Here is a 14,190-nt window from a genome sequence, read left to right on the forward strand (position 1 = left end):
GGGGGAGCGGCCCCGCGGCCCCTCTGAGGGAGCTCTAACAGCTGAGGCCCCCACTGCGCGGCGCCTCCCCACTCCTGCCCCAGCTCGCCCGCGCGGCCCAGCGCCCGGGCCGCGCTCCCCGCTGCGGGCCCAGGCTCCGCCCGCCGCCGGCCGTGCAGCTGCAATGACGTTCCCCGGCAACGCTGCGCGCCCCGCGGGGTCCGCCCGCCGCTCCCCAGCACCGCCGCTGCCGTGTGCCGCGGAGGCCCGCGGCGCCGGGCCGCTGGCATAGGGGCTGCGCCGCGCCGCATAGCAGGTAGACCCGGGCAGGGGGAGAAGGGGGCGCCGCCGCCTCCCGCCTGCGCCCCATGAGCCCGTTTACCGCCGGACAGCGGCAGGGAGCGCCGGGCGGCCTGACGGCGGCACGCTCCCCACAGGGCAACGGCGTTATGCTGGCCCCGCGCCTCAGACAGCTCCTGCATCCCCGCGGGCGCAGTAAGGGGGCAGCGGGCGGATTGGGGGGAGCATACAATGCCCAGCCGCGACCAGGAGGGGCTACGGGGCACCGCGACCGACGAGTCCCGCCCGACGCCATGGGGCGGGAACCAGGGCCGCGAGGGGCCCCTCAGTGAGGGCCCAAGCAGTTGGGCGCTGAGGAGGAGCCGGGCGAGGCCATTCTCACCGGCGAGGGGTGGCGAGGGTGCACCGCCCAGAGGGCGGCCGGGGATGGAGCGATTTCCCCCTCTGTTTCCGCCTTCAGTGGGCCGTGCCGGTTTTCGCGGGCTTTTCCTTCTCCCCTCACAGCGAGTCTCTCTCGCCTTCCCGTCCCCGCTCAGCGATGCCCGCCTCTGAGGCCGTCCTGCAGCCATCCCCCAGCAAGAGGCAGAAGGGCTCGGTACCCGGAGAGCCCACCGCACGGCTCCGCTTCACTAAGCTGTCCGAGAACGCCTCCGCCCCCTCCAAGGGCTCTGCTCGGGCTGCGGGCTACGATCTATACAGGTGAGGGTACCCCACCCAGGGGAGGAGCCCATGACACGCCCCGGTCCGGCCCGTTTCCTCTCAGGGAGAGGGGCTGCCGCCCCACTCAGCGAGCCCCTTGGCTCGGGGCTCTGGTGTCTGAGAGGGCCCTCGTGAGGCAGGTCCTCTTGCTGAGCAGAGCCCCCCCGGAGCGGCCCGCCGGCCCTGCAGAAGAGAAGGCCAGAGCTGGCCTGTTCGTTAGCTCCCTTGCTCCTCCATCCCTCTCCCTTCATTTCCAGGTCTGCGGCCCAGTCATGCTGCGGCACCAATTTCATCAGGCAGCGGTTGGCCAAAAGTCAGGCTTGACACATCAGCCTGAGTTGCTGTTGGCACCAGCATTGACTAGGTGCCTTCCTATTGAAACAAAAGAACGATAGTGCATGTGGGCGTTGCCTACCAGCACTGATGCTTTTCTGCTTTCCTCTTAGCTGTTGGGTGCTGCCTGCCAAAGGAAGTTGTGGCAGTTTGATAATGCTCCTAGCTGGAAACCATGTGGGTTGCTGTACAGACTTGGGTTTTGGTTTTCTTGAACCGATAATAACTATTGTTCACAGGTTTTCACTATGTTCAGGAATGTCTGTAGCTAGGCTTGTGGTTGGTTGCATAGTGCTTCTGTGATCAAACACCATCATTAGTTACATCTGAACTCTACTCTGACCTCCTCTAGCTTCCCTTTTTTAGTATGACTTAGAATAATCAGCCTGTCTTTTTCTTCCTTCACCTGTCTACCTTCCTTCCTGAAGCTTTGTTTCACCACACTTGACACTTTTCCTTTGTATTCCTTTTGTTGTACCAGGTTTGGTTTTGTTCTTGTTCCAGTGGGGCACTGTACACCTGGAAAAAGTCAGTTCCATAAAAAACCTTTCAGTACTTCCCAGTGTTTAAAAATCAGTTCTTTGTCAAAGCCAAGATATGCTTGCCTTAAACAAGTAGAACAGCCTCACTGTGGTATTGTCACCACTGCCTTTCATTAAGCCTCCAGTTGGGTAGCTTCAGAAAGTTCTTAAAATCCTTCTAGTTTGCAGTTTCCACCAGGATTGCGTGAATCATGAACTTCTGACCTGCTCAGAAAAAAAACATTGTTGCCTGAAATTCAGCTTAATAGATGATTATTTTTGATTACAACTGGTTCATCTACTGTAGAAAGCTTAATCAAAAGAGTTTATTATCCTTAAAGTTTCTGCTTTTGCGCAAAAATTGCACAACCCCATTCACCTAATGGTTAATTTAAAGTTAAACTTGTATTTTTGTCTATCTTACCAGTTAAAAAACATTTTAAACTAGCAATCTTAAGACTATGCTGTTCAAATGACACTACTGAAATCTTAAGCTAGCACCATCAAAATGGGAATATCTTGTGTTTCAGGATCTGCATTAGATTTTGCAAATCTCTAAATATTTCTTGCATAAATTCCGTGTTGTAAATTCCCAGCAAGAATAATTCCGGGTAATTTTGTGACTTAAGTTACAGAGAAGAAAATTTTCAAAATATTCTGTATAAACTAGTGTTTCTTTCTTTAACATAGTGCCTATGACTGTGTGATACCACCCATGGAAAAGGCTGTAGTGAAAACAGACATTCAAATTGCACTTCCTTCTGGCTGCTATGGTCGAGTAGGTGAGTAAACGGGCTATAAAAAGGCTGCAGACTCATTGTAGAACAGGTTTGACGCAGTCTTCACATTTGGATTCTGCCTAAAGCTTTCAGAATTAGTCTACACAAAAAAGAGGTGTCACGTGGCTGTGTGATTTATTAAGCCTTGTAATAGATGTTTCTTGTCAAATACATTTGAGGTTTGGTGTATGTCAAATGACAAAAAGATGATTAGCAAAAGTTTTCATAATCTACATACAACTTTATAGGCTATGCAATAGTCCATTATTTCTCTGCAGTTTCAGAATTTGAATCACAAAGACCAATGGGTAATGGACATACAGAAAATACACCCATGGATGTTTAAAAATTAACCCTGAAGTAAGAGTACTAGCGTAGGAGAATTTAACTACTTTTTGTCACAGAATACTTGAGAGAACCTGTACAAGATATTTTGTTATGTTTTGCACATTCTTTTTCTGAATTATGTATAAAATCTTTAAAGTAAAAAAATCAATAGCCACTCCAGTGGAAGAGTGTGATCAGAATTTGCCATGTCCTTTCATCTAAAAGGAGAATGCGTGTGCATTTCTCTTATCCCAGACAAAGAAAATTTTGAAGAGATGAACATTTTAGCACCTCGTCAAAGTAGGCTAAGGTAAGTAAAAAAAAAAAAAACAAAACCCTGCACATCATTTAATTTATCTGTGTATAATATTTCTTAGTAAATTGCTTGCCACATACAGTTTTCCATCATAACTTGAATGAATTGACCTTATTAGGTCTTTTGAGATTATTCCAAACCAGTGGTAGCCGCCAAAAATAAACCAAGATTAGATAGTCGTTGTCTGGTCCAGCTGCCTTTCTTGGAGAAACCTACTCCGCAGTTGATGGTCTAAAAAAAGATACGCTTATATCACTTAAAGATTGCAATTTTATTGTAGCCTGTAGCAGCTGTTATTTTGTTTAATATATACATTAACACTTACAGTAGTTCCTGTAAAATCATGTTTATTTTAGAAAGACTGTGGAAACAGTTCTTGCTGCCACGACTCTGTGCAAACACACTATCTAACCTATAAATATTGTGTAAGGGTTTTAAAAGAAATAAATTATTATACTTACAAAAAAATTCTTGTTTTCTAGCACCGCGTTCTGGTTTAGCTGCAAAGCACTTCATAGATGTCGGTGGTAAGATTTTTGTTCTTTTACTAAGACTTTGTAAATCTTGATTGCAGAAGTGCCTTAATTGCACACTGTAATATGTGTAAATAAATAATGCTAGCTTCATTGGTAGTCTGGCAAAAGGAGATAACTGGATAATACCTCAGAGAGCCAGTGCTTCATAATTATTTTAAAACCTGCTGAATTATAAAAATATTACCAATTTTTTAAAATAATAACCGTATCATACTTTTGCAGGCAATGCCTGGCATAGAAGTTATTTTTTAGTTTAGGCTTTAAAGATGACTTTTTACATTCTGCTTTCTCCATTTTGACTAAACATCTATGTGTGATTCTTTTCAGTCTAGTGTAAGATCTGAATGAATTAAGTCAATAACGTACAGATACTCTTTTACGCAGAGAATATATAGTAATGATATTCAAAAGAAATTATAGAAGGCATTAGAATACACCATTACTGTGGGTAGAATTGATTATTAGGATGAAAAGAGCTTTAGTTTACTCTTACTGATGAAAATGTGACAAATTATGTAAAGCAAATGAAATTTAAACTTATGACTTTGTACCTTAATTGACTTAAAAATTGGAAGTCTCTTGAAACAGAAATAAAACTAAAATCCCACTTTCTACAAGTCTTTACTGTTTTGTTTTTTTGTTTTTTTTTGTTCAGTACTAGCAACAGATTTGTTTTGAACAACAGGGTGGTTTTTTAAAATATTTTGAGCTTTTCTTTAATCTTGATTAGAAATTCATAGATATCCCTTCAAAAACAATTATTATAGGCATTATCTATAATCAGAAGCCTTCATGAAAGCCTCACTGTCCTTTTGCCCTATCCCTATAACTGCAACAGAAGTAAATGATGTTGAAAGTTCAATTCCAGTTTTGCAGCAGGGCTGATCAGAGCACAGGCAGATTCTCTAAGTATTGTATTATAAAATGGCATCTACATTGCACAGTTCTTACTGCTAAGATTATTGTGGAGTTATTCTGAGCACAGCTGTAACCACGGCAATTTAACTAGCACTAAATGTGTATTACGTTGTTCTAATTGTACAAGAATTGTACAAGAATTGTACAAGAATTACAATACAGTTCTAAGTTAAATAAAATGTTTCCTGTCTCCTAAATTCCTAAGCAATTGTTTTTTCTGGCAATAGATTGTAGTAAAAGAACCAAAACCTACATTTCTGATGTAATGACATAAAGAAGATGTGTCTAATGGATATCTTCAAAAGTGCTGGGTGGCCGAGAGAGCGCATTTTTTGCAAGCACATAATTTGAGTCATAATGGAGGTTCACAAGAAAAGTGTGCTGAAAAGTTGAGACTTTTTCATTTTTGCCAGGTTTTTGGGTGCTTTTGTTTGGTTGTTGTTTGGTTGGGGTTTTTTTTTTCCCCAGCATTAAACAAAAGAGACTACTTAGAACAGTGGTACTCGGCGTTTACTTGCTTATAGGCTTGGCTCTAGATGTGAGCAAGGGTGACTCTAGGCATCCTTCTCTTTCTGATGCCAAGCCAGCCAAAAAGCAAAGCAATTCCCAATATAATTTAGAGCTGCTGCAGAACTACTTTATTCTGTCTGCTTTATGGCATATCAAAGTCTGGCTGTGCCTGTGATACAGCTCTGATACCAGAGCTTAAAGGGGACCATCTGTGCCAGCTTTGTGTCATTCAGGCTTTGTCTTAAATAAGAACTGATTCTTGCATATCTGTGACACTAAGGTTTTTTAAGTGTTGCTGGGTAACGCACAAAAGAGCACCAAGATGGGAATCAAAGATTCTCTACACGCCTATGACTCTCTGTAGTATACATGGCCTACTATAGTATGGTTCTTTAAAGTGACACTCCTAAAACAATATTTTTGTTTATATGAAAAAATACATATGCTCTGTAACAGTCTTTTCAGTCTGAAAGTTAAAGTAGGAAATACCAGAAGGCAACCAGAAGTGCTTAGCAGGATAACCTATGTTCAGACTTTAAAAAAGCTGACAGTTGGCAAACCATGAGTAAAAAATATTACTGACAGTTAGTAGAGGACTTCTTATCAAAAAAAAGAGAACAAAACCAAAACAATTATTACATAATTTTAACTTGTCTTGTAGGAATGCTTTTGTCACAATGAGGACATTATCCATTTAAGTAAAAATACTTTGCCAAAAGTCCTAAGGGTCAGGGAGAAAAAATGGGATCATGCAAGAATATGTTCAGAATTCACATCTGCTAGGTGTGGATGCTTTCCCGACAAGTGACATGCCAGACTTCTGACAGAGTAAGACAGAATGTCAGGCTGCCAATTCCAATGCATGATTTTTCCAAAAATTACTTAGATGATTTGCACCCAATACACATAATTTAGAAAAGTGCCTTAGTGCTCAGCAATGTGTATAATTATTGCAACTTCCTGTTCTGGAATAACAGAATGCCAAGGATTTTAACGTGTTTTGCCAGTACGCCCAGTTACATAGAGTGAGTTTGTGACCCTGTACAGAAGGAATACTGATCAGGTCTTTCTGGATCATGTTTTCCTGTATCTTCCAAGGATCATGTATTCTTTGATACAAGTAGTGTAGTTAGAACTAAAAATCCACACAGTGGTTAAACTCAGTAAGACTATGTCAGTGGAGGTACAATACATTTAAAGAGAAAATGATTGGTAGGGAATTCATTTCACAAAATCTTTATCCCACTGTGCCTTTAATGGAATTTGAAATTTCATGGCTTTGACAGTGTTTCAGTCACTCAGCACAGCACTAGACTAATCATTTTGGCCACAAAACATACTTTTAAAATGTCATTTTCTTAATACATAACTTCAACTCTAATTGCAAGTTCTGTTGGTATTGGGTATGCTTTTAAGGAAGAAGCATGCTCTTCCTTTCTGCGTCCTCTGGAAAGCTTTCATCCTCAAAATTGTGCAGGAAGTGCAGTTCTTGCCTGCTAGAAAATACAGCTGATACAATCTATAGAACCATTACAAGGTGTTTACTTTATAGCTAAGCTTAGAAAATTAGTGTGTTTTAGTAAGAGGGTTTTTTTTCCCCTGCTAGTGAATAATAAAAGTGACTTTTAAGTTTTCAGTGTTGCTGACTTCAGTTCAACCACAGAAATACTCATCAGTCTTTTCCATCTTTAGCTATCAGACAGTTTTGAAATCCTAGACAGCCAGTCTCTAGCAGTAGTTAAATAGGTGGTCAGAAGAATTTGGTGTCTAATACTAACTAGAAGTATCTTTTTAGATGACAGCCTTTTCAGCAAATGCTCGTAAGATAAATTTTAGTGTCTATAAAGCTGAGATTGTGCTAATGCCATTGTTTAAAGGTCGGGGAAGCCATCTGACTAGATTAATTGTAAATCAGTATAGATTCATTATAGCACTCCTCTTCAGAAAAAAAGAAAAGGCATTGGGGTTTAAAAAAAGGGGTAGAAGTACTAACGTGCCACTAAGCTCCAGTTACTCCAATACAAGCTAAGTTTTAGATACTCTTTTTTTTCTCTCCCAGAAAATAGCAGCAATGTCTGGTAGATCAAAAAGCTTCATTAGTGGTTAAGCACTAACTAATACATCAAGTATAATTTTTGTCATTATGTAGAAATAAACTTGCTTTCTGTCAGAGACATGAAGGCAGAAAAGTTAATTTAGAATGACTTTAAGTAGCTCCAGTTGTTCTGTTCTATAAATTTTCTTCAGATAATTCCAGCAAAAATGTGACATGCAAGAGTTTCTTGCATGTATAAATCTAACCATACCATTTTAATTGGTATATTTTATACATATAAAAGCATAATCTCCACTTAAATAGAATTAGTAATCCGTAGTAATCAGTTTTTAGTATTGTGTTATATCAGAGCAGAATACGGTATTATAACAGAAATAAAACTAGCCCTCGTTATGTTAAATTTGCTAATTCCATTTTCAATCTCTAATGCCTAGCAATATCAGTCCCAGCATACGGTCTAGAAAAATGTTGTCTTAGCTGTACAGAAACACTTAGGAATGATTTGTCAAATTAAGAATTTATCCAAACAGCTAATGATCTTTTTATATGCATTTATGAGCACATATACATAATTTTATGTGCCAAATATGAATTCTGTCTTTCAGCTCTCCAGCTGATTGACACATGTGAACAAGTACACCAAGTTAATGGGCAACTGGCTGCAGAACTTGAATGATGCTTAAAATTATTTGTGCTGCCATTACAAGTTTGTTGAATATCTCTTTGTAATGCATCTTATGTAGCATGGGCTCAGTGTCCAATACTGTATAAAACAAAGCAAATTATTTCATAGAATAGTTTGGGTTGGAAGGGACCTTTTAAACGTCATCTAGTCCAACCCCCCTGCAATGAGCAGGGACATTTTCAACTAGATCAGGTTGCTCAGAGCCCCGTGCAACCTGACCTTGAATGTTGCCAGCGATGGGGCATCTACCACCTCTCTGGGCAACCTGTTCCAGTGTTTCATCACCCTTGTAGTAAAAAAATGTCTTTGTTATATCTAGTCTGAATCTACCCTTTTTTAGTTTAAAACCATTAGTCCCTGTCCTGTTGCCACAGGCCCTGCTAAAAAGCCTGTCCCCATCTTTCTTATAAGCCCCCTTTAAGTACTGCAAGGCTGCAGTAAGGTGTCCCCAGAGCCTTCTCTTCTCCAGGCTGAATAAGACCAACCCTCTCAACCTATCCTCATAGAAGAGGTGTTCCAGCTCTCTAATCATTTTTGTGGCCCTCCTCTGGGCCCGCTCCACCAGGTCCATGTCTTTCCTGTGCTGAGGACTCCAAAGCTGAACACTGTACTCCAGCTGGGGTCTCACCAGAGCAGAGTAGAGGGGCAGAATCACCTCCCTTGAACTGCTGGCCACGCTTCTTTTGATGCAGCCCAGGATACGGTTGGCTTTCTGGGCTGTGAACACTCATTGCTGGCTCATGTCCAGCTTTTCATCCACCAGTACCCTCAAGTCCTTCTCTGCAGATCTGCTCTCAATCCCTTCATCCCCCAGTGTGTATTGATACTGGGGGTTGCCCCGACCCAGGTGCAGGACCTTGCACTTGGCCTTGTTGAACCTCATGAGGTTCACATGGGCCCACTTCTAGAGCTTGTCTACATCCCTCTGGATGGCATCCCATTCCTCAGGTGTGTCAACTGCACCACTCAGCTTGGCATCATCTGCAAACTTACTGAGGGTGCTCTCGATCCCACTGTCTATGTTATTGATGATGATATTAAACAGTACTGGTCCCAGTACAGGTGCCCCTGAGGGATACCACTTGTCACCGATCTCCATCTGGACATTGAGCCTTTGACCACTGCCCTCTGGATGTGACCATCCAACCAATTCCTCATCGATCAAACAGTCCACCCATCAAATCCATCTCTCTCCAATTTAGAAAGATGTTGCGGGGGACCGTGTCAAAGGCCTTACAGAAGTCCAGATACATGACATCCGTAGCTCTTCCCTTGTCCACTGATGTAGTCACTCCATCATAGAAGGCCACTAGGTTGGTCAGGCAGGATTTGCCCTTGGTGAAACCATACTGGCTGTGTCAAATCATCTCCCTGTCCTCCATGTGCATAGCTTCTAGGAGGATCTATTCTACAATCTTCCCAGGCACAGAGGTGAGGCTGCTAGGTGGGTAGTTCCCAGGGTCCTCCTTTCTACCCTTTTTAAAAATGGGTGCAATGTTTCCCTTTTTCCAGTCACCAGGGACTTCAGCTGACTGCCATGACTTTTCAGATATCATGGGGAGTGGCTTAGCAACTACATCAGCCAATTCCCTCAGGACTCTGGGATGCATCTCGTCAGGTCCCATAGACTTATATATGTCCAGGTTCCTCAGGTGATCACGAACCTGATCTTCTCTTACAGTGGGAGGTACTTTGCTCCCCCAGTCCCCACTCAAGATGTGTAGGAAGAAAGGTTGCCAGTGAAGACTGAGGCAAAAAAGTTGTTGAGTACCTCAGCCTTCTCCTTGTCCGTTGTTACCAGTTTGCCAGTCGTGTTCATCAGGGTGGGTACGCTTCCTTTGACCTTCCTTTTCTGGCTGACATACCTTATTATTCTTCTTGTCTTATTGTTTTATAATTCAGCCTTTTTTGCTTATACACTTGACACGTGTGCCTACGATTTGATTTTTAATATTTTAAGTATTGAATTGCAACACTGAACTGTGGTAGAAATTGTGCAAGAAAGCTCTGTGATCACCAATGTAAGTGATATACTGTGATTCTCAATTTAACTGATGTGTAGTTGACTTTCTGGAAGCTGGTGTAACCTAAACCAAATAAACAGTACAGGACCTGTACATGTAGCTTTGGTGCATCAAGCTCTCTGAATCAACTGAACCAAATGCTCCATTTGCGAACCTTTTTAATAATTTTTTTTATTCTGGAAAACGTTCATGCACAGCAACCCCTACATTTTGTTCACTGTTACTTTTGACAGTGTTTTGTCATTAGGGTCCCTTTACACAATTGCATACAGTTAAATACCAGTGAATTGACTTGAGAACTGCATGTTTTTCTGTATTCAGAACTCAGGGGATACTCCCAGTGTTACTAGCACCTTAATTAGGCAGCTGTTCAGAAATGTGATTGGATTAACCCATAATATTACAAGGGAAGAGAGCTGAATAAATACCTTTTTCACACTAGAACCAGTGCAGAGATTGTACAGTAACTATGTACCATATGTACTGCACTATTTTCACACAACTGAAGAAACTAAGAAAAAACCCTCAGTTTTCTATTCTTAAGCATGTATGTTGTGGTTCAACATTAAAACTTCAAGGTATAGTCATACTACAATTTCATCTGGTGTTTATAAACTCTAAAGGCAGTACTTTGTGTGTATGAGTCTGGGAATGTCTTGGAATGATGTGTAATTTTAGTATTTGAATTATTTCTGCAAGTAGACTTCAAAATATATACTTTGGTCCACAAGGAAGCCCAAACTCCAGTTTTTCTACAGGAAATATGCTTCCTGTATCTGAGAGAAAAACCCTAAAGAAGCAGAATATGATCATTTTAATGTGTATTGGTAGGTAATCTCCTGAACTATGTAGTTAATATAGTTATATAAAATATAAGTGCAAGCTTGTTTTACAGTACTTACGCTTGAACGTAGCTGAATGACAATCATCAATTCCATAAAGCTTTAGTTCTGTTACCCTGCCCGAGATACAGGCTTTGGATCTGTGCAAATCCATAGCTCTCAAATAAGATGTTAGAGTTAAGAACAGATTTCTGCTTGACACTCAAAGAGCTGAAGTTAACGGAACAAATGGAGCCTGAATTTGGTACAGCTGTCTTGATTTCAGATAGGGTATTACAACTAAAATTAGTAATACAGTGGTAAAACACTTCTTGATATGTGATGGTGGTTTTCCATTCTTTTTGCAAGATCGATTAGCATTTTTAGATATTACAGTATTTTCATATATAGTGTTTAATTGTGCATGAGTAGTATAAAGGATGTCAATATGAGATACTGCAATCATCTACTAATCTAAGCCAGCATTATCTAATACACTGACATTTATTAACTGGATATCCCTCTTAATTCTTTCTTATGACAGCTGGTGTTATTGATGAGGATTACAGGGGAAATGTTGGTGTGGTACTCTTCAACTTTGGCAAGGAGACTTTTGAAGGTAAGTGTTAACCTTGGCAGAGCCTGTTTTCAGCCATCTGACTGTAAATGAGAAACTAATTTTTCTTTAAAAGTCCATGAAGAGTTAGAATTAGCTGAGAACACGGTTGTTCTTACAGTTGACAAAAACATGGAAACTTAACAATATCCTCTGAAGGAAACACAGAAAGATTCCACTCCTAGCAAATCAGGCAGCATGCAAAAAAAAACCAAACAAAAACCAAAAACACCAAAACAAACCAAAACCATACCACCACCACAAAAATCAAAACAAAAAAACCTGCTTAGCTAAGCTTTAGATTCATGAGCTGTACTGAAGTACAACTTCGTATTAAGTTTCTTTCTTGCTCCTCAAAAAAAAAAAAAAAAGGATTTAGCTGAATAGTATTTGAGATAAAAACTTCTCCAGGATTCTGGGAAACAAATAATACAGATTTTTCCCTTAATCATGCTGCCTCTCTGCAGTCAGTCAGTTTTAAGCCTCAGGGCCCAGTTACAATATTGCCAGGGTTTTTGCAGCCTTTTCTGCAACTTGACAGCACAAGCTTTTTACGGAAGTTCTGTGAACCAGATTGGGTACTAATCAGAAATTTTGTTTTCCTTTTAACAGTTCAAGTTTTTTCCCCCAGAGAAATCAGTTCCTGGGTCTAGGTCATAAAAGGAGCCACATTATACATACAGCTGTCTCTCCATCTCTGCAGTATTTATGCATAATGACAGTTAAGATGCCACAGTATGGCAGCAGGAATGAGGGGAGATGCCTTGAGCTGGTACTGCTGCTGAAACTTCGCCTTAAAAAGACTAAGCACAAGTTTATTTTAGCCTGTATTCTTCTGGGACTATTAACATCTGCTTAACTAAGTTTCAAATAAGTGGTTACATTTTAGTACATTTGATACCCTTGAAAGGGGATTGTCCAAACTTTGTATTAATTGTTCACTTTTTTTGAAGGAACTAATACTATTTTAACTTCATTGCAGTTAAAAAAGGGGATAGGATTGCCCAGCTCATCTGTGAACGCATTTGCTATCCTGAGCTAGAAGAAGTTCAAGTAAGTTGCCAAAAGAAAATATTTCTGCTATTTTCAATTAATTAATAGCGTAAGATAGTTGTATATAAGCTGAAATTTATGGCATAAATACTTTGCTTTGAAACGGCTTTCAGTATTAAAACTGCATAGTAGCATTGCTACCTGAATAGAAGTCTTGATGCTTTGCATGCATTTATGTGGATTTTTTTCTGTAGTTTTCAGAGTTAACAGGTACTTGAGAAACATTTCAGTATATACTAGAAACAGTTGTCTCACCATGTGGGATTTGTTTAAACTTGTACAAAAGGTATTCTAGAATGTCTTTTAAATTTTTTTTGGTTTAGTTTCTCAATTATAGCTATTGTTACAAGTAAATGTATCTTCCTCTATGATAGGCAGTATCTGTTGCATAGAAACAAAAGGCAAGTTAAGACACTAAACCAACTAATCGTAATTGATGTCTTTCAGGCTCTAGATGATACAGAACGTGGCGAAGGTGGCTTTGGTTCTACTGGAAAGAACTGAAAATTATTTGAACATGCTTTCTATGGCGTTTTTTTGTTATGCTATTTCTAAATTTTCATTTGAATTAGAAGTGGGATTTTGGAGTACATAAAAAAAATTTTCAAGTGCTATACAGAATTCTCTGTATCTGTCCTCCTGTCTATTTTTACAGGCAGTGAATTCATCTGCATTATGAGGAAATGTGCATGACTGACTTGACTGATCAGCTGATGGGTTATTTTTTTCTTTTTGGATGTTCAGTAATAAGAACTCATTGTTTATGTGCTGATTATACTCTAATAAATTAAAAAATAACTTAATGATTTGAAATGGCTGATTGTTCCCCTGCCAGTTTGTGTTAATCTTCTGAAAGCTATCTTCCATGTAGCTCAGTATTTCATGCTGAGAGCCTATTTTATACAGAATCAGTGATAATACAGGTATAGATATGACTTCCCATTCTGACCCCTATATCAGAATAAGACAAAGATATTTAATATTGCATCTTCTACAACCTGTCAAAATACTTGTGGTTTTGTTCAAAGCTAAAGTTCTGTCTTTGATCCTTAGCTGGTCCTCAAACAGCCAATTTTTCAGCTCTCTATTAAAAAAGCAGGCAATACAGTGTTTGAGCTAAATAACGCAACTCATTCTGGAAATAACTTCTGTATAGTAAATAAATGTTATGAAATATACTGTTGAAATACTTGTTGACAAATTCAATAATAAGTTACTGTATGGAAGAAAGATTCTGAATTATTGAAGCAGTGCACAAATTGTTTTTTGCAGTTCTATTTTGACCAGTTAACATAGAACTCTCTTGGAATCTGTCCCAAACCTAATTGTTTCTTTAAGTGTGGGAATCTCTTAAATTACTCAAAAGCTTTCAGGTGAAAGAACATGCACAGAAGAGAAGGGACAAAAAGGAAAGAATCTTGAGTATTTTACCACTTTAAAGAAAAGAATTAGAAAATGCTGTGAGGCTCTCAAACATTTTTTTTCCTGCAGTTGTCTATATTCTCTTTTAAGATTTCCTTATCTGAAAGGTCACAGGTATGAAATACCGTGCTTTAAGTAGTGTTTCAGCAGTGGAAAGGTAGGCCCTTTCGTAGACAAAGATGTTCACAGCATTCTTCTCCTTGGTAGTCTCAGATCATAATAATCCTGTTGGTATTAGTTTCATGTCCTTGTCTAGGACTAACCATTTCCAGTGAAGTAGGCCCAAAATATTGTA

General features: G+C 40.2%; 1 protein-coding gene across 2 annotated transcripts; it reads left to right on the top strand.

The window, feature by feature from the left end:
• The first annotated feature begins 258 nt into the window (after positions 1-258).
• DUT (deoxyuridine triphosphatase) lies at positions 259-13,276 on the top strand. 2 transcript variants are annotated; one of them, XM_059824017.1, is made up of 7 exons: positions 259-295; positions 816-978; positions 2,523-2,614; positions 3,737-3,781; positions 11,349-11,423; positions 12,403-12,473; positions 12,921-13,276. In XM_059824017.1, exons 2-7 carry the CDS (start codon positions 818-820, stop codon positions 12,975-12,977), a joined length of 501 nt encoding a protein of 166 aa, XP_059680000.1. In that variant the 5' UTR covers positions 259-295; positions 816-817; the 3' UTR covers positions 12,978-13,276. The 2 variants fall into 2 exon arrangements, with proteins under 2 accessions (XP_059680000.1, XP_059680001.1); XM_059824018.1 differs by lacking the exon at positions 259-295 and adding an exon at positions 447-474.
• Positions 13,277-14,190: the final 914 nt, after the last annotated feature.

The sequence above is a fragment of the Gavia stellata genome, chromosome 13 (genome assembly GCF_030936135.1).
Source record: "Gavia stellata isolate bGavSte3 chromosome 13, bGavSte3.hap2, whole genome shotgun sequence".
In the NCBI taxonomy this organism is placed as follows: Eukaryota; Metazoa; Chordata; class Aves; order Gaviiformes; family Gaviidae; genus Gavia; species Gavia stellata.